We start from the raw sequence: 27,284 nt of genomic DNA, 5'->3' as shown, positions 1-27,284 counted from the left end.
AACTTGGGGTCTCATTGGAGTGGGGAGGAAAGGGCCGGCTCTACCCCCATCCCATGAGGCCCCACATGTCTCGTCACTGAGGACCCAAACCTGTCCAATGGCCTCTGGAGGATGGTGACCACCGGTCCACCAGGGGGAACAGGCCAAGGCACGAAACCTATTTCCACCTGGGTTGGCCCAGTGCCAGTAACCTGCTGCAGGGGACCAGACACGTTTCTGCCAAAAGCCACTGGGTTTCGAGATTTGTTTCTGAGTCTATGGGATCATAGTCATTAAGCAGCTTGATCAGGAGCCCGAAAGGCTGTTCATTGGTGGTGACTCGGGGTCTCGTTGGGGTGGGGAGGAAAGGGCCGGCTCCACCCCCATCTCGTGAGGCCCCGCGTGTCTTGTCACTGTGGGCCCAAACCTCACTGCCCAATGGCCTCTGGCAGATGGCAGCCACCCAGCTACCAAGGGGGAGCAGGCGGAGGGACAGCACCCTTTCCCCCCAGGGGTGGCCTGACGACAGTAACCTACTGTGGGGTCCAGACGCATTTCTGCCCAAAGCCACTGGATTCCAATATTTGTTTCTGAGTCTCTGGGATCATGGCCATTAAGTAGCTTGATCAGGAGCCAGAGAGGCCGTTTGTGGGCAGTGACTTGGGGTCTCGTTGGAGTGGGGAGGAATAGGCCGGCTCCACCCCCATCCTGTGAGGCCCCGCGTGTCTCGTCACTGCAGGCCCAAACCTGACTGCCCAGTGGCCTCTGGAGAATGACAGCCACCGGGCTGCCAGAGGGAATAAGCCAAGGCACAAAACCTATTCCCACCTGGGGTGGCCCAGCACCGGTAACCTACTGCAGGGACTGGATGCATTTCTGCCAAAAGCCATTGGGTTTCGAGATTTGTTTCTGAGGCTCTGGGATCATGGCCATTAAGCAATTCCATCAGGAACCAGAGAAGCCATGCCTCCAATTATATAGCTGAGCCCCAGGTGGTTTGTGGGTGTGTCTCCCACATACCTAACTTTTGTCCATTTACTTTCTTGGTAAACTTTGCCCCAAGTTTTTGGGGTCTGGCCAGAGTCACAGCAGCAATTTTGGGGTATCTGAAAGTCTGAAGGCGCCATCAGGCTGCTGATGCACTCGCCTCACAGGTATAGATTGACCTGCTGGCGGCACCATACCCCCTTGAGGCAGTTTTAAAGGACTATTTCATATCTTCTGTCTTCACAGTCTCAAAATCTTTCATTCACCTTATTAATGTATTTGTACCCTCTGCCCACCTTACACACACACACACACACACACACACACACACCCATGAACACACCTCTGTTCAAACATTTCCATTCTCAGAAGCAAAACTGTTCCATTCTCAAGTCAGAGGGAACCTTTTAGGAAATGAGGTCAAGAGTTAGTTGATCATCTTCATTGTAGAGCCTCGAGTTCAAGAGCAATGACATACACAAAGGGCCGCTGACTAGGATTTTAAATAGAGGGTGTGTGTGTGTGTGTGTGTGTGTGTGTGTGTGTATGTTTAAGCCAAAGTATATACAGACACAGTAACAACAAAGTCTCCAATGGAGACGTTACTGGGCCCGCTCGAGCAAATCGACGATCAACGGGAGGGCCTTTACCTTACCTTTACCTTTATACTTAGAAGCATTTGTAATGTCAAAAAAAAGGTGCAGCTGTTTCTTTCAATTACAGAGATACTCAGAACAGCAATTCTTCCATATAAACTACACCAGTCAATTGAAGATTTAAAAAAAATTATCATTCCCATATATATTATATATAATATATAAATTATATATATATATATATAATTTGTTCTGTTTGCCAACAAGAACTGGCTTTAAATTTCCATGCCTGGGACTGGAGAGATAGCACAGAGGGTAGGGCGTTTGCCTTGCACACGGCCGACCTGGGTTCGATTCCCAGCATCTCATATGGTCCCCTGAGCCAAGCGAAGTTAGTGACTACCTTGATAGTGCTACTATTAAAAGTACATCTGGTGGGGCTGGAGCAGTAGCACAGCAGGTAGGGCATTTGCCTTGCATGCAGCTGACCCGGGTTCAATTCCCAGCATCCCATATGGTCCCCCGAGCACTGCCGAGAGTAATTCCTGAGTGGATGAGCCAGGAGTAACCCCTGTGCATTGCCAGGTGTGACCCAAAAATTAAAAAAAGAAATAAAAGTACATCTGGTGCCAGAGAGGTAGCTCAAAGGGCCAAGCCCAGGCTTTGTATGAAGGAGAGCCAGGCTTGATCCCTGGCACAAAGTCTCCCAGAGAAGCCAAAGACCCCTGAGACCAAAGCCAGGAATAGCCCCCAAGCACTCCAAAACAAAACACCATCTGGTAGTAAAATAGCTATACCAAAAAGGAAAGGGGATATGCGAGTTTACAAATAACATTTTACGTAGCCTCTTACATTCCGTTACTTTTCTTTAATAGGAGTGAGTTGTGGGTAGGAGGTATTAAATGCAAGGGGATTAAAAATTGCAAGAACCAGAGTATTCATCCACATCGGCTTCCTCTTCTTCACCCTCCTCCATCTTCCTTGTCCCTGTCCTCTTCCTTTTCTTGCTCTCTTCCGACCGCTCACAGCCGCACAGCCTGCCCTCTGCTTGGTATGCAGCAGCCTCCTCCCGCATGCTCCCTTCGGCTTCGCAGCCTCCTTTGCAGAAGGCGGCTTGTCACCCGCAGCAGCTGTATCCACATCTCTCCCTTCTTTGCGAATCACCAGTGCAGAGGCCAGACTGCATTCCTTGAATTTGAGAGCAGTGCTCAGCTAAAACAGTTTAGAGAAGTCTGAAGAAGGTCTCTTGAGTGCCTTAGGATCATTGAATTCCGTTTCTCTTTTCTCCCCCCACCCCCGCTTCTCCTTTTTCTTTCTCTGTAGAGGATATATCCTCTCTCATCTGCCTCCCCAGCACTTCTAAGAAAGCATTGATGACCCGACGGAAACATACAGGTGCTTCTCCTTGTACTCCTCTCAGTAATCTTACACAAAGATGCCCGTGAGGACTCTTTCCTCTTGGCTTTACAGAATCACCTTTGCCCGTGTTTAATTGTTTTCTCGGTGAGACAGAGATGTCCAGTGCTGGTCTGGCTCCGACTTTCCCTGCTTCTGTCTCTGTGGGTCTGTGGGGCTCAGTATCTGCACTGGCTTTTTTTTTTTTTTTGGCTTTTTGGATCACACCCGGTGATGCATAGGGGTTGCTCCTGGTTCATGCACTCAGGTATTGCTCCTGGCGGTGCTCGGGGGACCATATGAAATGCTGGGAATCGAACCCAGGTTGGCTACGTGCAAGACAAACGCCCTACCCGCTGTGCTATCACTCCACCCCTGCACTGGCTATTTTAACTAACCTTTTATTTTACAAAAGCAGAACATATACACTACAGAAAATTAAAATATAGAGATGGCAAGTGATGAAAAAACAAAGATCAGAGACAGGTCCAAGAAATAGTACAGTGGGTAGGGTGTTTGCCTCGCACATGGCTGACTCAGGTTCAATCCCCAATACCACATGTGATCGCCTGAGCTCCTCTAGGAGTGATCCCTGAGCACAGACTCAGGAGTAAGCCCTGGGGACTGCCAGGTATGACTCCCAAACCAAAATAAATAAACAGAATTTTTAAAAACCACATTTCTTCCTTTCAGAGACCATTAAAACAGCTTAAGATCCTCAAATATTTAAGGGTATTTTGTGACTGTATGTAAATGGATATTTAATTGTTTTATTCATTTATTTTTGGGTTTTGGACCAAAACCCAGCAGTGTTTAAGACTTACTACTGGCTGTGCACACAGGAATTACTCCTGGTGGCTTTGGGGGACGTTTGGGGTACTGGGGGTGGAACCCCTGCATGCAAGGCAAGTGCCTTTCTCACTGTACTATCCAGTCCCTCTAATTATTTTGTTTAATAATTTGATCATTTAATCATATCTGCTGCAAACGCCATTTTGTAACCTGCTTTTTTAAAGTAGTGAAATCTCTTAAGTTTTTATTATTTTCAGTTCATATTTAAAATTCCCTAGTTAACCTAAAAAAAAGTCCTCTCTACCCTTCACTTGCAAATCAGGCTCAGTCAGTGCATTCTATGTCTCACAATGGCACGCTAAAAAGCCTGATGAATTTTCCCGTTGAAAATCTCGGCTTCCGAAGCTGGAGTGACAGTAGTGAGTCATTGCTTGCCTTGCACACAGGCAAACTGGGTTTGATTCCTGGTACCAAGTACGGTTTCCCGGAGCCCTGCCTAGCGTGATCCGTGAATGCAAAGCCGGGAATAAGCCCTGAGCACGCCACCAGATGTGGCTCATAACACAAAAATGAAATGAAGTTTCCACTTCCAAATTTGATTGCAACAAAGTGAGACAGACCCTCTATCGTTCTGCTGTATTTTCCTGATGGTCCACAAGGGCTACCCCCAGCTTGGTGCTCAGAGTCACCATTTTCCCCGTTTTGATAAGAATTCTATTGGGTGTTCAAGCATTGACATTTGGAAGCCGCTTCTTTCAGCTGTCCTTTGTGGTCACTGAGTGTTTTATTAAGAATAGCTTTTCCAGTGCCAGAGAAACACTGTAGGGATTAAGGTGCTTGCCTTGCCTGTTGGTTTGATCTCTGGTACTGCATCAGGTCCTGGAACACTGCCAGGAGTGACCCCTAAGCACTGTGTCAGAAATAATCCCTGAGCACTATCTGGTGTAGCCCAGCACTGCATAGCTCAAGCAATACTGCATGCCTGATTGGGTATTCGATCTGAAACCCAAGCACAAAAATTTGTAAATCAACAACTGTACCTCATGGTGTTTCACTAATAAAAATCTAAATAAAAAAAGAAAGAAAGAAAGAAAGAAAGAAAGAAAGAAAGAAAGAAAGAAACTTGAACATGAAAAAAAAAAGGGAAAAAAATACTGCATCCCTGGGCCCTTGCATTGAACTGCTAGCCTGTTTGGCCAAGAATTGCTGGTGGGGCCCCTGGGTCTCAGGCATTGCTTGGGAAATCCAAAATGAATAACATATACCATAGCATATACCAATTAAAATTTTGCATATGGGTTTTCTACAAGGTCTTGATTATTACTTACTATTCTAATCTCTACAAATGAGCCAGTATTAATTGTAGACTAATAGAATGGAGACTTGGTCTCTCAGACTGAAATGAGGAGACTTCCAAGCTGATGGGTGAGATCTGCCATCTGGAGAAAGGACAAACTTAAGACTTGTCGTTTAATGAGCACGGATTTGGGAATATGCAAAATACAGTCAAGGTTACTTGAGTGCATCTTCGGAAGGCATGACTGGACTTATTTTTAACTATAATTATTGTACTACAATTAACGGCACACATAGGGATTTGAGAGCTGCGGTTTGGGTCTCCTCAGGAATGTCAGTGCTGGACTTGATCCGAAGCATCTGGTCTGGGCAAGCTGATCTCTGGAGAAGGCGCGGTGGGTTAACTGTCTGACCCGCCAGGGCCTCAAGATAATCCAAGAAACTTCAGGCTCCAGCTGGAGTCTGTCTTCTCTTGATTTTTTTCAGGAAAGCAGGGATCAGCAGACATGCTCCTTGGCACCTCACACTGCTCTTGGTCAGGAAACAGGCACAGGGGGCTGGGGCGATAACACAGCGGGTAGGGCGTTTGCCTTGCACGCAGCCAACCCGGGTTCGATTCCCAGCATCCCATAGGGTCCCCTGAGCACCACCAGGAGTAATTCCTGAGTGCAGAGCCAGGGGTAACCCCTGTGCATCGCTGGGTGTGACCCAAAAGGAAAAAAAAGGAGACAGACATGGTTTTACTGGGTCCTCTGCTCAGCATTCTGGAAGCTCCTTCGCAAGCATAACCCCTTCCTCCTCCATAGAGAAGCCCCTCTCCAGACTCTTTCCTTTCCTTTGCTTTATGGTGTTTTATTTGTTAAACATGTATCCATAAAGAATTGGCCTAATTTTGAATCTTGCGTAAATAGAATCATAGTATGAATTATTTTGTGTCTGACTTCCTTTGCTTCATATTTGTTTTTACAATCCATCTATACTGGCGTATGTAACTTATTAGTTCCTTTGCTTTGGTATATTATATTCCATGAGTATGCAACATACCTTTTTTATAATGGTGATGCTAGCAATAAAATTAGGAGTCAGAAGGTGTAAGTAACCATGGAAGGTGATTTCATAATTATGAAATGATTCTGTAACTAGTGGAATAACCTTTATTTTAGTTTCATTCTTTCTCTGTAATGTAAACTAGGTATTATTCAGTCTGTGGAAACAAACTGTTGAACCGGTAATCAGGCAGTATCCTTATACTAGCGACATCAGATGTGGTTGAGGATTTTGTATTGTTTTGCTTTGGGGGACCAAGTGGTGGTACTCAGGGATTACTCCTGGCTCTGCACTCAGGAATCACTCTTGGTGGGCTCAGAGGGCCATTTGGTATGCTGGGGATTGAAACTGGGTCAGCTGTGTGCAAGGCAAGCACCCTGCCTGCTGTGCTATCTCTCCAACCCCACTTTTGCTTTGTTTTGATACCATATTCAGTGATGCTCAAGGCCTGCTCCCAGCACTCAGAGTACGCTCCTGGAAGTACTCAAGGGACCATTGTGCATGCAAGCCTGGGTCAGCTTATTGAGCACAGCCACAGACTTGGTTTTTGTTAGTTTCATCCGAAACATATTTCTTGTATGCTGCCTCATTCTTTTAGATTTGTGTAGTAATTGTAGCTGATTGGCTGGCTGGAAGCATAAAACTATTTATAAATCTCATTGTATAGAAATATCATATGCTGAGCTTTGTATAGATAAATAGGATGAAATAGATAGAATTGATTCAGAATGGGTTTTGTTTTCTGGTGTGGGGGCCACACCTGCAGTGCTCAGAAGTTACTGACTCCGCATTCAGGAATTACTCCCTGCAGTGTTCAGAGAACCATATGAGATGCCAAGGGTCGAACCCAGGTTGGCTGTGTGCAAGGCAAATAAATGCCTACCCACTGTACTGTCACCTGGGCCGTCAGTGTGATTTTTCTTTAAAGATTAACTTTTCAGAACTTTAGTGACGTGTTTGATGTGCCAAATACAGTCTCACAATGTTACTGGGCCCGCTCGAGCAAATCGATGAACAACGGGAGGACAGTGACAGTTGTATCAGTAAATTGTTTTATTACATATGCCTCTCTATTATTAGTTTTACTTTAGCAAATGTTATCCCCAGTCTCTTCATTTCTTTAGTTCAAGTTTTTCCTTCAACCCTGGGCTGTATCTCCTCAGTGCCTAATGTTGCCCCAGGTCTGGATGATGTTCAGTAGTTGAATATTGAAATGGAATCGGATTGTTACATTGTCTGAAACTGTTGTCCTTGTTTTACTTTGTTACCTTTATTGATGAATGATCACAGAGTATCTTCTTACCCACTAGGGGCCCTGAATTGACAGTTTTTTGCAATCTTTTTAGCTTGGAATAATTATTCTGGCTTGTAAGTAGGGCTTTTTTTTTTCTGAAAATGCCCAAATTTTCATTTTCTTTATAAGCTTTTCTGCTTCCAAGAATTTTCAGACTTATAGGGCTGTGGTTAATTAATAATCATGGTATCTCAGGTAGACATGGAAATTTGCAAAAAGGAAGCAGAAACTAGCTTAAGTATAGTAGTTTAGCAGTAAGCTAGGATTTTATAACTGAAGTTCTTCAAAGACAATCTATTTTCCAACACCTTGAAGAAATAGGACATGGGTTTTTATTCTGAGAAGTGCAGTATGCTTTTGTTCTTCAAATTTCTTAAGAAGTTGATGGTACCTTTGTTTAAAATCATTGGCATCTTTTATAGTCTACGTAATGCATTTCTATTTCCAGAAGAAGTTAAGATATTCTTTCCCCTGTTACATCCTTGATTCTCTTACCATCCTTGGAGAAATAGCAAAATAGAACAGATGTCAGGGGACCGGAGAGAAAGTACAGCAGGTAGGGGAGAATGCTTATATTTTATTCAGCAGAGATGGGTCCAGTCTCTAGCACCACATATGGTCCCCCAAGCACCACCAGGAGTTAAGTCCTGAGCACGACCAGAAGTTGCCCCAAAACAAAACAAAAACAAGTAGATAAAATACAAGTTGAGGGGCTGGAGCGATAGTACGGCGGCTAGGGCTTGCACGCAGCCGACCAGGGTTTGATTCCCAGCATCTCATATGGTCCCCCTAGCACCACAGGAGTCATTCCTGAGTGCAAAGCCAGGAGGAACCCCTGTGCATTGCCGGGTATGACCCAAAAAGCAAAAAAAAAAAAAAAAGCAAACTGAGGGAAGCAAATACTGTGAACTAGAATTTATTAGGAAAGGTATTGTGGAAGTAAGATTTAGGGGCCAGAGTGACAGTACAGTGGGGAAGGTGCTTGTGTTGCAGGCGGCTGACCCCAGGTTTGATCCCCAGCATCCTATACAAGACCCCTAAGACCGCCAGAAGTGATTCCTTAGTACAGAGCCAGGAGGAACTCCTGAGCATCACCAGATGTAGTCCCCCCAAAACAACAAAAACAAAAACAAAGAGGGAAGAACGAAAGGGTGGAGAATATTAAAAAAGACTTGAAATTTCATCTTAGATTGATTAAAAAAGACTTGAAATTTCATCTTAGATTGATGTCTCTGGTTTGCCAACCAAGTGTGTGACTTCTGACAAGCTCTACAACAGAGTAGGTGTGAACTCTAGTCATCATAGAAATAATAACAACGGGAAGATAAAGGGGAAAAAGTAATATATAGCTTTAATTATTAAGTTTAAAAAAAATTTTTTTTTTGCTTTTTGGGTCACACCTGGCGATGCACAGGGGTTACTCCTGGCTCTGCACTCGGGAATTACTCCTGGCAGTGCTTGGCGGACCTTATGAGATGCAGGGAATCAAACCTGGGTTGGCCGCGTGCAAGGCAAACTCCCTACCCACTGTGCTTTTGCTCCAGTCCCCCACATTTCTTTTTAAGGTAAAGTAAAAGTAAAGGCCCTCCCGTTGATCATCGATTTGCTCGAGCGGGCCCAGTAACGTCTCCATTGGAGACTTTGTTGTTACTGTGTCTGGCATATCGAATACTCTCGGTAGCTTGCCGGGCTCTCCGAGAGGGGTGGAGGAATCGAACTCGGGTCGGCCATGTCGGCTGCGTGCAAGGCAGACGCCCTACCCGCTGTGCTATCACTCCAGCCCTATTATTAATGTAGACTATTTATTCAGCCATTGGTTAAGCTGATTGAGCTGGACATGAACTTCACATTAATTTTTAAAATTTGAGGTCACATCCTGCAGTGCTCTTGACTCTGCGAGGGGGATTGCTCCTGGTCTTGCTCAGGGGTCGACCAGATAGTGCTGGGGATTGAACCAGGGCCTCCCACAGGCTTTGCATGCATGCAGCCCATTGAACTCTCCAGCCCCAGATCGAAATTTGTTTTGTTTCAATTGTAGGTAATATAAATAAGGGTAATGAAAGGATAAACTCTGATTTGAACAAATTTTAGTTTTCCCTTCCTTCTTCTACCCTTTTCTTCATTTTGGGGTCTCACCTGGTGATGCTCAGGAGTTACTCCTGGCTCTGAAGTCAGGAATTACTTACTCCTAGCTGTGCTCAGGGACCATATGGGATGCTGGGGATTGAACCCAGGTTGGCTATGTGCAAGGCAAGCCTTGTACCCTCTGTACTGTCTCTCCAGCCCCCTCACCAGCTTTTAATCCCCACATAATACCTGTATTGCTTCCACAGTGACTGCACAAAAATTAATACTACACACAGTGGTAAAACCTTATGGGGCCAATTAATCCTCGTCGGTATGCTGCTATTTTCCATGGCAACAATCAGATGATACTCTGTAGTCTCAGTGAGGCAAGATGTGAGAGAAGTTTCCATCAACAAGTGGTCGATTTGCCAGTAGAAAGTTCCTCTAGGAAGTTCCCAGACTACCTATTGGCTGTCTTCAAAATCTAAACTGCGTTTTTTTGTTTGTTTGTTTGTTTGTTTGGGATTTTCAGCCTTACCCAGTGGTGCTCAGGACTGACATCTGGCTCTGTTTTGGCCTCACTTCTGGCCTCACATAACCCCTGCACTGCTGTGAGTAACCCCCAAGCATACTATGTGTGGTCCAAACAAACAAGCATACAATAGAAGTAGAAGTATATTCTCACAGGACCATGCACAGCCTGGAGGCCAGTAGAAGTTGAGCCGAGAGAATGCAAAGAGTAAATGATGAAATTGGGATGGGAAAAGAATCTTTTTTTTTTTAGATCACAGCTAGTAGTGCTCAGGGCTTACTCCTGGCTCTGAATTCAGGTATCACTCCTGGTGTTTCAGGGAGTTGTATGTGGTGCCAGGGATCACACCCAGATGGGCAGCATGCCGAGCAAGTGCCCTCTCTGTACTGTCTAACTCTGGCCCTCATTGAGTCTTTTAAGCCATGACGATAGTGTCCAGTTTCATTCTGAGTAAGAAGAATCTAGATGGTTTTGAGCAGTGATATGAATTTTTTTTTATAATTTATTTCTTTATTGAATCACTGTGGGAAAAGTTACAGAGCTTTCGGGTTTAGGTCTCAGTCATGTAAGTATCAAACACATTTCCCTTTACCAATACTTATTTTTAACCGCGAACCCCAATAGAACCCCACCTCCCACCCCTCCCAGTTCCTGTGAGGCAGATTAGTTCTAGTTAATACTCTATCTACTTTGGCTAGATACATTGTTTCAATAGAAGATGCACCATTATTGTTTAGAGTTTACGACCCCCCCCCCCCCAATCAGACATGCTGAAACAGTGTTGTGAAATGATTTGCTTTCTACAACTTGGGTTAAGAATAAAATGGTTTTGGATTTCTGCTATTTTACTTATTAACCCTGGAAAATTTTCTATTAAAAGTTAGATAGTTAAGAGATTGGTTTCTGTGCTCTGGAGTCGTGGCCGTGCCGGAGAGCCGCTCGTGGGGGGCAGCTGGCGACCTCGGTCGGGCGTGAAGGACGGCCCACAGCGCCCCCCTTCCCATGAGGTCCCTGCCGCTCCCACCACCCCCGGCTCAAACCTGCTGTCCACAAGGCTCCCGTGCGGCCGCCATCTTTCTTTCCAGAGAGGAGCGGGCGGGCTGGTCAACACCCTTTCCCCTCCGGGTAGGCGTGCTGGCGCGTTTTAACACATAGTCCATTTGCTTTTCGAGCAGTGATATGATTTAACTTGGGTTTTTAAAGAATTGCTCTGCTGTCTGGATAATAGGTTTCAGGAGCACAAATCTGGGAGTTAGTGATAGCTGCCATGAGTAGTCTGGGTAAGCAGTGATGGGTTGGGACAGATAGTAAAAAGATGGATATTTTGCATAATATATTCATATATTAACTGTATGCCAGTTCATATATTAACAGTTCATATATTAACTGTATGCCAGGCGCTGTTCTAAGAGCCTTATAAATATCGACTAATTCATGCACATAGTCTTCCTATGAGGCAGATTTCAAAGTACAGTCCTCAGGATTTGTAGATGGACTGGACATGTTCAGAAAGGAGTTCGGGGGGTGGGAAGGATGATGCCCAAATTTGGGCCTAAAAACTTCTAAGAATAGGGTTGCCGTTTTCTGAACTAGAGAGGACTCAGAAGAAGCATTTTTTTATTCTAAGAGATGGAGTTCCAGTTTTGTACCTGTTCGGATTGAGATGCACATTAGCTACCCACATGCGTGTGGACAGCTGGGAGATAGGACTCCAAAGTCTGGAAAGTTAAAAGGAGGATCCCAGGGCTGGAGCGATAGTACATCAAGTAGTGCATTTGCCTTGTATGCGGCCGATCTGGGTTCGATCCCCGGCCTCCCATATGGTTCCCCCAGCACCGCCAGGAGTAATTCCTGAGTGCAGAGCCGGGAGTAACCCCTGAGCACCGCTGGGTGTGACCCAAAAAGCAAAAAATGAAAAAGGGGATCCCAAAGTATTGAGGAAGAAGTATTAATTGGGTCTTAATTAAGAAATATTAATTAATTAATTAAGAAGTATTAATTGGGTCTTCTGTTAAGTCTCGCCCGAGGTAGATTTCAACTCTGTCTTTTCTGGGCATGGTCATGTGACAGTCACTGCTGTGGGGTTATGCTTCTTTTAGAACCCTAATTTCATCAATCAAGGGACTCCCAACCACATGACCAAATCTTTTCTAGCTTCAGTTTCTTCATCTATAAAATGGGCTAACAGAACTTACTCCATAACACTGTTAAAAAAAAATTAGGTTACCTAAAGCAGTATCGAAATATGGAAAATTCTTAATAAGTATTTCACCTGCCTTTTCCTCAGGAGTAGTTTTTTGTGTTGAACCTTATCCAGTAGAGCATGAACTTCTCTTCTAGATGTGGGAAACGTAAGTCTGCTATCTGATTCCACCTAAACTTGGCGGAAGGGGGAGATTTAATGACAGTCTCCAGAAAGGGTTGTAAATCTGTCTCCTGTCAAAAAGGAATGAACGTTATGAAAGAAGGACTTTAATACAGTTTAGTGAGGCACAGTGGGGGGAGAGCTACGGTCTGGGTGTTAAAGACTCCATATGCTAAAGCAGACTTAAGGGACAGATAGAGCACCTGGCAGCAAATCCGCAGATCAGTCATGGGTAATTTACATCAAAGCCTCAGTAAATCTGCTTGGACCATGGTGATGACCTCTGGAAGGAAAGCGTGCCCTTTCGAGGTGAAGCTATTTAAGTCAAAGGGGGAATTATCTCATTAATTCCCTGATGATGCTGTGAAACTTTAATTCTACTTTTATTTTCTAGTCATAGTTTGACTATCTCAAAAATTTGTCATTAAGGTGTTCATATTTTATCTCATACTGTACCTGCCATGTACCATGGATTTTTGTACGGAAACAAAGGTAGATAAAAACTTATATCCTTAGGGCTGGAGAGACAGCACAGTGGGTAGGGCATTTGCCTTGCACGTGGCCGACCTGGGTTCGATTCCCAGCATCCCATAGGGTCCCCTGAGCATTGCCAGGGGTGATCCCTGAGTGCAGAGCCAGGAGTAACCCCTGTGCATCGCCAGGTGTCACCCAAAAAGCAAAAAAAAAAAAAAACAAAAACCTTATATCCTTAAAGTTTTTTTCTAGTGTAAGAGAGAAAACAAACATGTAAACCCAGTGGAATGTGTGGTAAGTCCTGAATGGAGTATCTCAGGATTGCAACTATTATAGTAATTATTTACCTTGGCAATTAAAAAAGGCAAAATAAAGGTCACCTCCAAATTGGACTATTAACGTAAAGAACTTTACTAGGTAAAAATTTTGAGAGCAGCACATTCCAAAGGGGGTCAGAGAGATAGTATGGCGGATAGGGCTCTTGCCTTACATGCTGCCAACCTGGGTTTTATCCCTGGCATCCTTTATGGTCCTTGATCACCACCAGCAGTAATTCCTGACCTCAGAGCCAGGAGTAACCCCTGAGCATCGCTGGGTGTGGTCCCAAAACAAACCAATAGCAACATCAACAACAACATCAACAACAACATCAACAACAACAATTTCAAAAAGAGTGTGTACCATAAGCAAAATCATGCAAGATCATGTTACTGTGTGGTGGGGGGGGGGGGGGGCAGGGCATGATGGTTTGTCAAATTTGCTAATAGTTTTGCTTTTATAGTTGGTAGGAACAAAAATGTGACTACCAATTTGGAAAATAATTAGAACTTTCTGACCTTTTTCTGAGGTCTAGAAAAGTTTCCTGGTGAGTTATCTGTCCAATGCAGGAAGAGGACATTAAAAAAAAATACTAAAAATTTCCTTATTTGGTCAGAACTTATAATTAATTTCTGAGGAAATCCTGAGTGTGTGCTGTGACACAGTCCGTCTGAGTGATGGGCACCTCTGTCTTTATCCCAGCAATCACTAGCCTAAATTCAACTTTATTAAGTAGAATGTCACTCAAAGGATCTGCTTTTCCTTCTTCCTCCCTGCTTATTTTGATGAAAGCTCTCATTTCCTTCCCAAGAAACCCCATGCAATCTCCTTTTGAAAGCATAAACATTTCGCATTCTAGGAAGATTACAAATCAGGGAAAAGTATTTCAGGATGGACATATTCTTGGGAATGGGGTAGTGCCTTAGTTTAGTAAGATAATTCTCCTAGCTTAGCTCTACGATCTTTCTAAGACCTCAGACCTTTCATTGTCTCTCTGTTATTACCATACTACCATGGATGAAATGAAATGTCTGAGTTCTCTGCAAGTTTGCCTCAGGGTTGTCCTCTACATAATCTATCAAGTTTTTGTTTCTTATTTTCTTAGCCACTTCTTTAAGCTCAGCCTTGTTTACGTTTAACCTTCTATTCCACTTTTTGTGCTAATAGCTTGAACAATTAAATCTTCATTTAGGATTAATCTTCAAACAAAGTTGGGATTATTAGAGCTAGTTTATTTTTTTAAATGAAATAATAACAACAGTAAAAGCAAAAATGCATAAAGTACTGTTTAACATACATTGTTCTAAGCACTATATATACTTAAGTATTTTTTATTATTTTTTAAAGTCTTAAATTTTTCACCTGTGAGAAGAGTGTTAGATATTTATTTATGTGCTTGTTTTGGTTTGATAATCAAGTTGTGCTTACCAAGTCTGGAAAGGATGGTTTAGAAAATGAAACCAGAACTTGAAAGGAGGCCTTACTTTTTAATAAGAAAGCACAAGCCATTCATTCTCCAAATATGTATCAAGCACCAGTCCAGTGATGTGCCATGTAATGATCTGGATATTAGAGCTCAAAGTTCAACTGCAGAAAAACTGAATAATAAAATATACTTCAAAGGAGTTGAAACTCAAGGTGGTATCAGGCCAAGAATTACTTTCTCTTGATTATTTGCAGACATCAGTACTCTTATGTCTCAGATTTTGTCTTGGTTTTTCCTTCTCTGACTTTTCTCTCTAGACTAACATTGCTGTTAAAATCACAGGGTTTGCTTTTCCGTCCTTTTCAGCCATTCTCCCTAAATTGGCATCTCACTGGTTTATCTCTCACTCACTAGTATCTTTTGGGGGCCCCGAGTGTCTCATCTGTGTAATGATGGAGTTCAAGTCGTTTTTTATGACTTTCTTCTGGACTGCTCCAGCTCTGACACCCTATTTTCCTCATTGTGCTGGATATCCCTTAATTTTACATCTGGCCACACAGTAAAGGCATAATGTAAAGCTTTTGCCAGCATTTCAACTTAAATGTGGAGTCTGTGTGTCTGCTCTAGTCCTTTGGAGGTTATTCTTCTTTTAATTTCATCCCGTACTATATTTCTCAAAATTGCTCAACTGCTTTTTCTGTCAGCCCCTAAAGTCCTAGCAAACCCTGCGGTGCCGGGGATTGACCCCAGGGCTTCCTGATGCTTCTCTAGGCCCCACAAATGCGCTGAATAAACTGCCCTTTGTCCTGAACTCAAGCAAATGCTGATTGTTGCTTGTTCTAATGTCACTTTTATGTTAATAAACATTTTTGAGAGAGGAGAAAAAGGGAAGGAGAGTGGGCACAGAACGTTGAGGTGGAGAAAATACACAAAGAAGCTGCAGGTCTGGGTTAAAATTTCAGCCCCTCCTATTTGACCAGCACCAACATGACCTTGGAAAAAAGAACTAAACCGTCTGTCAAAGGGAAAAGTCAGATGTCAGATCACCCACATCTTTTTATTGTTAAATGAGATTAAATGAGAACACCCATATGAAATGCTTAGAGTAAAGGCTCTTAGCAGATGCTTGACATGTGAACTCTCATATAAGTGTTGGCATCCTGATTGTCATTCTCACTTTCACCCCAGGATGTTCCAAACAGATGTCCATTATTCATTCTGAGAGAGCAGAAAAAAGAGGTTGAGAACTATCTTAGGGTAAATCTCACTAAGTCAGACATTAAAATATTAAAATAGAAGATCGCAGGGTTGGAGAGAAGGCACAGAGGTTAAGGCACTTGCCAACCCCCAGCACTGCTACGGTCCCCTGAGCCCTGCGGGAGTGATTTTTGAGTGCAGAGCCAAAAATAGGCCCTGAGCATCGCCAGGTATCACCTCCAAACCAAAAATAATAGATAAAATAGCTCTTTCCAACTATGATTTCTAAGTTCATCCCCCCTATGTCAAATAAGTTTAAATGATTCTCATGTGAAATAATACAGTTTCCTTCATTTGGCATGTCATTATATATTTAGACTTCTGCTTTGGTCAGTTTAAAATATTTAATCTAAATGTTCCAGTTTAGGGAATTTTCATTGTGTCAATTTTTTAAAAAGGGGGGGAGGGTGCTCATGACAAGCTCTTTTCAGTGGGTAGAAAATAATCTATTCCTAGATAATTTCTGATCAGAACAAGCATATCAGGGAGAAAGAACACACTGGCAGTTTGCTTTACCAACTAGAAGATCAATTAATAATAACCCAGGCATTGCTACTATAAAAGGAATTGCTAGTTGAGCCTTCTGTGTTCCTGTTTTTTGTTTATTGTGCTTAGTTGGCGTCAATATTATTTTCCCACCTAATTTCCTGTACTGGGCTGTTAGTATTATGGAATTTGGAGGTGTCCGGTGGCTGTGTATGTGGCCCTGTTCTCCAGGAGCCCCAGGACGTGTAAAATTGGTACAGTGCTGGACTCGCCCCCTCCTGAGGAGGTCCCAGAGTTTTCAGCCTAAAGACCTGTGTCCTGTGAGTTTCATGCTTGACATCTCTTGCAAGATCGGCTGTAAACTGAGCCATTGATACGGTGATAGCCATGGGATGTTTGTCAACTTGGGTCAATTTTTAAACGTCTTGTTTTAAACAGTGAAAGTAAAAGCTTTAAGAATATCAGAAATAAGTATTGAAAGATAAATTTTTCAGTGATGCAGATTATTGCAGGGGATTCATTGTTTCCTGTCACTAGTGGATATAAATTGATGCAAACTTTCTGGGAGACAGTGTGGCAATATTGATCAAAATCAATGTACCAGGATCAAAGAGATGGTGCAGGAGTTAAGCTATACCTCGCGTATGGCGGGGGGGCTTCAACCTGGTTCAAATCCCTGAGCACAGAGCCAGGATTAGCCCCGACACATTGCCAGGTGTGCCTCCCCCCCAAAAAAAGAGCAAAATGAATATACATATCTTTTAACTAATGACTTCATTTATAGGAATGTATTCACTAGGAGTATATCCTTTTAGAAGCCAAAACTGGGACGTAAGCTATCTTTTGTAGCAGTGTTCATGAAAGCAAAGAATTAGAACATTCCCATTGCTCATAAGTCAAGACTGATTAATACATTTTGATATAAATCACTGTCACTGACCTCCCGTTGTTCATTGATTTGCTCAAGCGGGCCCAGTAAGGTCTCCATTGTGACGATTGTTACTGTGTTTGGCATATCGAATACGTCACGGGGAGCTTACCAGGCTCTGCCGTGCGGGCGAGATACTCTCGGGAGCTTGCCGGGCTCTCCGAGAGGGGCGGAGGAATCGAACTCGGGTCGGCCATGTAGGCTGCGTGCAAGGCAAATGCCCTACCCAATAACTTCCAAACATGGGTAGATTTATGTATTGACATGGGAAAATGTTAGAATAGCCTTTTACAAAATTTTTTTTATTTTTTTTTTGTATTTTGAGTCACACCCAGTGGTGGCTCAGGGATTTCTCCTGGCTTTGCTCTCAGGGATCACTGCTGGTGGGCTCAGGAGACCCTGTAGGGTACCAGGGATTGAACTGGGTTCGCCTCATTCATGGCAGGTACCCTACCCACTGTACTATTGCTCTGGCCCTGATGCCTGGTTTTTTTGTTTGTTTGTTTTTTTTTTTTTTTTTGCTTTTTTTGGGTCACACCCGGCGATGCTCAGGGGTTACTCCTGGCTCATGCACTCAGGAATTGCTCCTGGCAGTGCTCGGGGGACCATATGGGATGCTGGGAATCAAACCTGTGTCGGCCATGTTGGCTGCGTGCAAGGCAAATGCCTTACTCGCTGTGCTATCACTCCAGCCCCTGGTGCCTGTTTTTTTAATTACCTCTGCTTTCCTTTTTTTTTTTTTTTTTTGGTTGTTTTATTTTTGTTCTGAGGCCACACCTGGCAATGCTCAGAACTTATTCAAGACTCTTCTCAGGAATCATTCCTGTTGGGATTCAGGGATACTGGGGATGGAAGAACGTGGAGATTTTTATTATTATTATTATTTAGCACCACTGCCCCAAATTTCTCCAGACTTCAGTGATTTGACTCAGACCTACAAAGTTCTGAGTTGGAAATAGAAAATTGGCATTCCTGCCATTTTGTGCAATATATAAAAAAGAAATAGATCTATACTTTTGGAAACTGAGATTCAGAGGTTAAGTTACTATAATTTCACACATGTATAGATGGCAGTACTGAAACTGTAAGTTCCATTTCCAGATGCAACATTTTTTCTTTTCATTATGCCACCTCTCTTCTCTGGAATAGTTTCCTTTCAAGAGACCACTGTATTTATGGTTTTGGTTTTTATTTCTGGCATATTCTGCAGTACTCAGGGCCTACTCCTGGTTTTGTGCTCAGAAATGGCCCCTCGCAAGTGCCTGGGGACTACTTGCAGAGCAGGGGGTTGACCAGGACTGGCTGCATGCAAGGCGACGAGCCTCAATCCTTTTTATCTCCGTGTACACGTGTACGTGTGTACTCTTTTTACCCTGGCTACATGTCCTACGCTGGTTCTTCAAAGAAGCTCCAAAATACAAAATAACATGATATGAAACTGACACCCAAGGACAGTAGAGATGGGCCAGGATTATTGCTCCGTGGTTGGAAGCCTGCCTCATGAGCTGGGGGAGAAGGCAGCTGGAATAGAGAAGGGATCGCTAAGACAATGATGGTTGGAGGGATCATTCAGGATGGGAGATTGTCCTGAAAGTAGATAAAGGACCAAACGTGATGGCCTCTCAGTATCTGTATTGCAAACCATAATCCCCAAAAGTAGAGAGAGTATGGGGGAAATTGTCTGCCATGGAGGCAGGGGGAGGAGTGGGATGGGGAGGGGGATACTGGGGACATTAGTGGTGGAAAATGTGCACTGGTGGATGTGTAACTGTAGCTCATGATAATTCAGTTAAAAAAATTTTTTAAAATCTCCAAAATTTACTATAGCTGTAGTACTACCTTGGGAGACTTCCTGATTCTTTGGCCAAAATTTATTCAGAATTAGAGTCTGTGCAAATTTAAGAGATTATTGTTTAAGTTACGTTCAAAGGGGCTAGAGAGAGGGGCTGGAGCAATAGCACAGCGGGTAGGGCATTTGCCTTGCACGCGGCTGACCCGGGTTCGATTCCCAGCGTCCCATATGGTCCCCTGAGCACCGCCAGGGGTGATCCCTGAGTGCAGAGCCAGGAGTAACCCCTGGGCATCGCCAGGTGTGACCCAAAAAGCAAAAAAAAACAAAAAAACAAAGGGGCTTGAGAGAGAGCACAGCTGAGCAGGCCACTTTATTTGTATGCGCCCAGCCCAGGTTCAATCCCTGGCATCCCAATATGGGTCCCTGAGTACCACTAAGAGTAATTCCTGAGTGCAGAGGAGTAACCCTTAAGCATCACTGAGTGTGATCCCAAAACTAGCAATAAAAATGTTATGTGCTGGGGTTGGAGCGATAGCACAGCAGGTAGGGCTTTTGCCTGGCACACGGCCGACCCGGGTTCGATTTGCAACATCCCATATGGTCCCCTGAGCATCGCCAGGAGTAATTCCTGAGAGCAGAGCCAGGAGGAACCCCTGTGCATTGCCGGGTGTGACCCAGAAAGCAAAATAAACAATGTTATATGTAAAAGTTGCAGACACTCATTCTGCTGGTCTGGTCTAAAGTCCTAAGCCATATTTCATTTCTCAAAAAAAATTTTTTTTACATTGAAGTGTATATTAGCTCTTTGCAAATAGTAGGTTTATGCCTCTGATGGTCTCGTCATCACTCACAGGCAAATACCAGCCGTCTGCCTGGGGGTGGATGTGAGGGGCTGGGGAAGCACAGAGCCCAGAGGATGGACACCAGTGCCTCTCTCTGCCTCCACCCCCTTGTCTAGCTAAACAAGGCCAGTGATTCCTGCTTCCTTGAGCTGTTGAAGATGCAAACGAGATATAGGTTAAAAGCTTTTGTGAAGAAAGTGAATAATGCACATCTGAGGATGCAGACATTGAAAAGAGACTTTATAAGGCCAGCTGCCTCAGTGAGACAGTGATTTACCAGTCTAAGCATTTTTGGACACCCTGAGGGTCACCTAGATTCAGTACAGGCAGTTGTCCTGCAGAAACTTACATGAGGGCATTTTTCTTATCGATCCTTAATATTCATTTGTTTTGAGGAACTACATCCAGCAGTGTTTAGGGCTGACTCCTGGCTCTGTGCTCAGGGTACCATATGTGATGCCAGGGATCCAGATAGGGTCTGGACATGTACGAGGCCAACATCTCAATCCCTGTTCTATTTCTCTGGCCTAATCCTTTCATTTTGTTACAAGAAATTTGAAAAGTCTTCGTGTGGAGGGGAGCGGGGTGCGGGGTTGAGCGACACCCTGCAGTGCTCAGGGGTTCCTCTTGGCTCTGCACTCAGGAATTACTCCTGGGCATGCTCAGGGGACCAAATCAGATGCCGGACATGAAACCCAGGGCTGCTGCATGAAGGGAAACACCCTACCCACGGTGTTGTCACTCCAGCTCCAAACTTGAAGAGTCTTAAGCGAAATTACCTAGTAATGAATAAGAAGACAAAGCCTGGGTTTCCACTTTGCACGTGGAAACCCAGATTCCGTACCCAGCACTGCACAGTCCCCCAGTACTTCCGAGTGACTCCAGGCCAAGAGCAACTCCCGAGGACTGCCTGGTATGCCTTCTCCCCACAAAATGAAGGCAGTACTGCAGTCCTCATTTGGGGGCAAGACTGCAGAAATAGTATTCTGAAGCCTTCTGTATTCTGAAGCCTTCTGTATTCTGAACACTAAACGGTATTCTGAACACTTCCTGAGATGTTGCGCAGAGCCGCCTCTGCCCTGAGCAGGTCCCCGCCTTTATAAATGGAGGGCGATAGGCCCTGCTTCCGTTGTGGTGATTGAAATAATGCACTTGAAGCGTTTAGTGTGGTTCCTGGCACATAGTAAGCACTTGGTAAATATTGCTGTTCATTTTAGGCCAGGATGACTAACACTGTGTTTCTAAGTGATTAGGAAGTCTCGAACAAGTTTGTGGTATCTGACATTAAATTTAGAAGTAGGGGAAAACCGACAATTTGATTTTGTTTTACTGTCTTTTGTAATTCAAATGTTAAAACTATAGGCCAGCTACTTTTTTTTTTATTTTGGGGCCATGCCCAGGGCTTAATCCTGGTTCTGCGCTCAGGGATCGTTCTTGGCAGTGCAGCCGGGATCATATGGGGCGCCGGGGATCGAATACAGGTCGATCCTTCTTAAAATTAAAATTCTTATTTGACTCCAGTTCAGAGGGCAACATTGTTGAACCCAAAGGATCAAAAAAGAAAAGTGTATAACTGATTATATAATAGGTGGAGATTAAAGTCTACTGAATATGTCGCCGTTACTGTGAGAGCCTCATTGAACAGCCAGCCAACCATGTCAGCATTATCATTACCGCCTCCTCTGAACGCCTTCACCGTTTCAGCAAAAGCCTACGGACCCCACTGGCCTCAGGAAAGCTCAGAGGCAGTCCTGGCCCTGCTCTGTGGCTCCTGCCGCGCTGTTCTCCCCAGGGGGCTGGAGGCCTCTCAGGAGGAGGCTTGCGTTCATGGTTTGCCAAGGGAGCATTCTTTCAAAACACTGTTCTTAAGGGCTGGAAAGATAGTAAGCAGGTGAGGCACTTGCCTTGCACACAGTCAACCTGGATTCGATATCTGGCAACCCATCCCCATCCCAACACCACCAGACATGATCCCTTAGCACTACCAGGTGTGACTACCTCAGAAGAATAAGAGCAATTGAAATACTGTCTTAGGTTTTAGAGAAGATACTGAAGTCATTAGGGAATGACTTCAGGTGTTTGCTGTGGAGAATAAGTTGATTTAGAGTGGGAAATAAGACTTGCTCTTGAGGCCTGTGTTTTCCTTTGAACACATATCTCTTTTGTCTCAGTGTCTCCTGGCTTACTTTTTCCATCCTGGAGAAGCCTGTGTTCTCCTCAATACGTACATCCTCTCTTTATCTAAACAAAACCAAATCCTGGCTTTTGTACCAGGGAAATTCAAATGATCAGGTTAAGTAAGAGTGAGAAAGGCAGGCACAGACTAAGGATGTGGGCAGGATAACTAAAGTCATTTCTAAAACAGTAGCTGTGTCTGTCTTTCTTTTGTGTAAACTATTGAGACTTGATCTCAGTTTAGTACGTGAGATACTCTAACGGATTTGCTTTGTGCAGAGTAATCACAATGATACCCAACACTTGAGCGCTAATTCCCAAGGCCTGTTTTAGCAGAATGGTCATAGAGCGTCAAAAAAGATAGAGGCAGGAAAGGGGTTTATTTTACTAGGGCACTAGAAAACAAAGGGACAGGAGACAACTTCTCTGTCCCCGTTCCTTGGTAGAATTTAAAGGTGCCGAGAGATGCTTGAGAAATGAAAGGCATAAATCTCAACCAGATTCTGCTTGGCAAACTCTGAATGGACTCTGAAGGTGCTCTCTGCTTGCAGGCATCAGAAGTTGAGAGACAACTCTCCATGCAAGTCCATGCCCTCAGAGAAGACTTCCGGGAGAAAAACTCTTCAACCAACCAGCACATCATTCGGCTGGAGAGCCTTCAGGCCGAGGTGAGTCTTTCCATAAGGGAGACCTACACCACGGAGACACACAAGCCTGCTCTGTCGGAGAGATGGGCCAGGGGGTCAGGCGTGTGCCCTGCATGCAGCCAACCTGAGTTCAACCCCCAGCACCGCAGGGTTCTTGAGCATCTCTGGTGCAACCCTGGAGGGCCCCAGCACTGCTGGGTATGGCCTCTTGAGGATGGGGGGGGGGGGGGGGGTCGTGCAGAGAAAGAGACACTAGACACTAAGGGGGACATTTGATCCCGGTTCCTCTGGCTAGCCTGTTCCCTGGGAAAATCAGATTGCTCAGCTACTGCTGAGTATGGTTGAAATCAGGCACTTACCTTTCTACTTACCTTTCTACTTAAAATGTTGATCCCTCCAGAAACATCCTTTGCAGAACTAAATAGAAGACGGGATGGGGTATCTCCTTTTCTTCTTCCCATTCAGTCCAGTTCAGCCCTCCTTATGGGACCTCGTATTATTTTCTTACCTAAGAAGAGAGTAATAGGAACTGGAGCAATAGCACAGCGGGCAGGGGGTTTGCCTTGTACGCAGCCAACCCAGTTTCAATTCCCAGCATCCCATAGGGTCCCCCAGCACTGCCAGGGGTAATTCCTGAGTGCAGAGCCAGGAATGACCCCTGTGCATCACCCGGCATGACCCAAAAAAGCAAAAAATAAAAATAAAAGGAGAGTAATAGAAATATCTCCTTCTGGGGTTGTTTGACATATTTGGTAGAGTCAGTTCACAGAGAGCACTTTGCATGGTGCTCGGAACACAGTAATGTAGGTGAGAGACCAGAAAATGGCAGCTTGGGCCTATGGCAATGAGGGAACAGCCAGAGCTGGGAAAGAATCTCTGACCAGATGATACTGTGCAAATCTTGTTCTGGGAGATGAGAAAGGGGAGAATCACGTTACCAGCTCACACAGGGGCTGTGCCCTGGGGAAGCTTCCTTCTTCTCTGCTCCTGAGGGAGCCCCTCAGCCAGCTTAGAACAGGCCTTTGGCAAAGTCACACTGATGGACACCCTCGGCCCCTGTGGAATGTGTCCATATGTGATAAAGGGACCAGACAGTGTGCCCGGGCCGAGGAGTGTCCGCGTGGCTGTCCCCTGCTTCAGAAGTCCCCGCGGATGTGTTTTGTCTTAAAGTCTGTCATGATCTTCTCTCTTCTCCTGCCTCGCCTTCCCTTCCTTCCTCCTTCCCCTTGGAAATCCTCCTGGTATTGAGCAGCAGGTTCTCGAAGTAAGTAGTGGCTCCAGCGGGGCTTGGCATGCCTGTCCGTGACCGTCTGTGTGCATGACTGCCCTTTCGTTCGGCTCTGCCAGTTGCCTGTCTTCCCATCCCCCCACTACTCCCCGGTCCTTGTGGTCCAGTGCAGTGCCAGGAATGTTGATGGTCAGGTTTGGTCACAGGTGTCAGGGTGTGCAGGCGGGTGAGTGATTTGGCCACTAATGCTAGATGCGGGCTTCGTGCCGAAGCACTGCTGCTTTTAAAAGCCAAGCTGCGGAATTGTTCCTTGTCAGTGAGTTACTTCAGGTAGCTCTGAATTTTAAGGTATTCTTAAGGGAGCAGGATTGTGAATCAGAAGCTTATTGCCATATTACTTCTTTGAATAGAATTGGGAAACAAAATTTATCCTTGGTAAGGAAAATATAAAGATATTCAATATCAACTGCAATAAAAATTCCCCTTCCATGCTATGTTGCTTGAGTCTAGGGAATCGTAGGCCCATTGGCAAAAGGGGCTTGCTCCTTCTGTGTCCCTGGGGCACAATTGAGAGACAGTATTTCTTTGTTTGGTCAGTTACCTGATCTCTGGAGAAAGGCCAAATGCCTCATTTCCCCAGGATGGCTTTCTTTCTATCTGATTGATTAATAGCCAGGGAAGCTCTGTACCCTCTGAACAGAATTCCAGTGCTCAGAGTTAGAACAGCCAAAAAGCAGAGGGAAAGATGGATTTCAGCAGACCTCTCAAACACAAGTTAGACTTTGATTTCAAAAACTGCCCTGGCTGATTAGTGGCTGAACAAATAGCAGCACTCCTACATAAAAAAAAAAAATTTTAAAGAAAACCTGCCCTATGGGGTGGGGTGGGAGGAATGCTAGGACCCGTGGTGGGGGAGGATGGGCACTGGTGGAGGGATGGGTACTTGATCATTGTATAACTGAAACCCAAGCACAAAAATTTATAAGTCTATAAATGTACTTCATGGTGTTTCACTAATAAAAAAAATGATAAAAAAAAAAACCTGCCCTGGAATATTCTGGGGTTCTTTCACTTAATGGATTGTAATCCATCCAGACTGGAGAGCCCATGGACTGGAGAGCCTTAGCCCTGTCAAGTGACTGTTTATATGCAGATGCTGGTTAAACATTTGAACTGGTCAATGGGAGGAGCTGGGGGTGGGGGGTTGCAGGACTCCTCAAAGGAATGAATTTGGTTAAGAAGCCTTGGAAGGCTTCCTGGAGCCCCTCAGTAGGGCTGTGGTCCTGGTATGAGCCGTGTTGATTCTGGGAAGAGCCAGCGAAGCTCCTTACCCTGCAGACCGTGAGGCCAGCACTGCGGCAGTTCTTTCCTTTCTTTTCCTGTTTCCTCCCTCATGCTGATGAGACTATGTACTCTTTCCTAGAGATTCATATTTTCTAATATTTTCTAATGTTCAGCGTATAAACATCCCCAGCCTGTTTTATAAAAGGAGAGAAATTGTTTTCCATCACAAATTATTTGCTCAGAGGGCCGGAGCGATAGCACAGCAGGTAGGACGTTTGCCTGGCACGTGGCCGACCTGGGGTGGATCCCCAGCATCCCATATGGTCCCCTGAGCACCGCCAGGACTAACTTCTGAGTGCAGAGCCAGGAGGAACCCCTGAGTATCACCAGCAAAATAATAATAATATAATAAACTTTTAAAAAAATTTGCTCAGGCAAAAGACCCTTGGACTAAAGCCAGCTGTTCACTTGTGTTCCTGTTCTTCCCAGATCATGGGCACATGCAGCTTTGTCCCCCATGCCCTGATGGCTTCCTGTGAACTTGGGGTACCATCCCTGAACTGTGAGCACTAGAGCCAGGCCTGCCAGCTTGAGTAGGAGTGCGCAGTGGAGATTGTCATGGGCAGAATCCTGTGCTCATGAGAAGAATAGAGTAGCAGATTAGGGCCCGTGTTGCCACAGACTGTCAAGTCATGGGCCCTTCTCTGTCTGATCTGTGGAATTTCCAGAAAATCAACCTTCCTTTGCCCAGCACCCCACACTCCAGCTTCCCCGAAGCCCAGCTCCCACCCTTTCCCAGAGAGGAAAGAGGAGGGGCTTTGTCTCAGGCTAAGAGCTCCCTGCTGTTCTCAGAGAAGAAGGCCCTGGGTCCCCGGGCAGAGCCCTTGGAGAGAGTCATGCTTTGTGTGTGGAATCCTTCCTGCTCAGCAGCCTGGCCAACAGTCACCTTGTGGCTTCTCCGTCCTTGCAGATCAAGATGCTGTCGGACCGGAAACGGGAGCTGGAGCATCGTCTCAGCGCCACCTTGGAAGAAAATGACCTGCTCCAAGGGACCGTGGAAGAACTGCAGGACCGGGTGCTGATCCTGGAGAGGCAAGGCCAGGACAAAGACCTCCAGGTACTGCGCAGGACCGGAGGGACACTTAGCTGCCTCGGCTGCAGGGGAGGCTGGAGGCCAGTGCTGCTCAGGGTCAGGAGTGGGGGAAGCCCGGCCCCTCGGGCTGTGTCTGGAGCGGCCAGTCTGGCCCTGCCCCGAGGAAATACTGCGGTACTCACAGGGCCTCCTTCCAATTTGTTCTGAGCCCCTGGAGCAGTTTCCCTGAGTTCTTTCCTGGAACCATGACTGGACCAGCAGGGGGGTCGTACAACCTCCTCGGGTTTGTGACATCCCCCCACGATTCCAGAGAGAGCCAGTGACTTTCCTGCGCTTGGCTCAGCGTGCTCCCAGCTGCCGCTTCGCCGGGTCGTGGATTTAGCTGCCTGGCACTGGGCAGAAACCAAGGAGCTGCCCACTGGACTCAGCAAGACACATCACTCTGTTTGTATATCTGCTTGTTAGAAAAAGCACAGGCCGACTGCTCTGTAAGCCTAATGAGCCTCTTTTCTTTTTCCTTAAGAAAACTGCTTGGTGGCCATATTTATCCTTGTTTGGAAACTGCCACCAGGCCGTAGTTGAATCCCCAAGTTTATTCTTGACAAGGGGCAACAGACTAAACAAAAAGATAATCCCTCCCAGCCTGTCCCAAAATAGTGTCAGGTCTGCCCCGGAAGGGTTTGCAGGCTGGCCTCCCCAGCGCCAGGGACTGTGGCCGTAGTGCATTGCTTACCCCTGGGCATGCCAGGGAGTAGACGGGCTTGAAACAGTGTCATTTGTGTGCAGTAGTCAGCCAGGAGTAGGCAAGCGCCATATTGGCTCCTGCCCTAAGACCGGGCCCCAGAGGACCCACTGACCAGTAGTTAGCTCTGAGGAGAGCGCTGGGGTTTGGGTCTTTTGTTTTGTTTTGTTTTCTCTTTTTGGCTTTTTGGGTCATTTCTGGCAATGCTCAGGGATTACTCCTGGCAGTGCTCAGGGGACCCT

The 27,284-nt window shown here is 45.3% G+C and overlaps 1 protein-coding gene across 3 annotated transcripts in view; it reads left to right on the top strand.

The window, feature by feature from the left end:
* BICDL1 (BICD family like cargo adaptor 1) overlaps nt 1-27,284 on the top strand; it is a 93,234-nt gene that overhangs the window by 47,115 nt on the left and 18,835 nt on the right. For all 3 annotated transcript variants that reach the window (XR_008794841.1, XM_056131025.1, XM_056131026.1), the window contains exons 3-4: nt 22,600-22,716; nt 26,178-26,324. Coding sequence is in view for 2 of the 3 variants with exons in the window: in XM_056131025.1 (XP_055987000.1) it covers nt 22,600-22,716; nt 26,178-26,324 (264 nt within the window). In the remaining variant the exon portion in view is untranslated. The remainder of the gene's footprint in view (nt 1-22,599; nt 22,717-26,177; nt 26,325-27,284) is intronic.

Source organism: Sorex fumeus, unplaced genomic scaffold, assembly GCF_029834395.1.
Source record: "Sorex fumeus unplaced genomic scaffold, SorFum_2.1 ptg000083l, whole genome shotgun sequence".
Taxonomy (NCBI): domain Eukaryota; kingdom Metazoa; phylum Chordata; class Mammalia; order Eulipotyphla; family Soricidae; genus Sorex; species Sorex fumeus.
The sequence above is the reverse complement of the archived record's forward strand: the minus strand, read 5'-3'. Positions and strand labels throughout refer to the sequence as shown.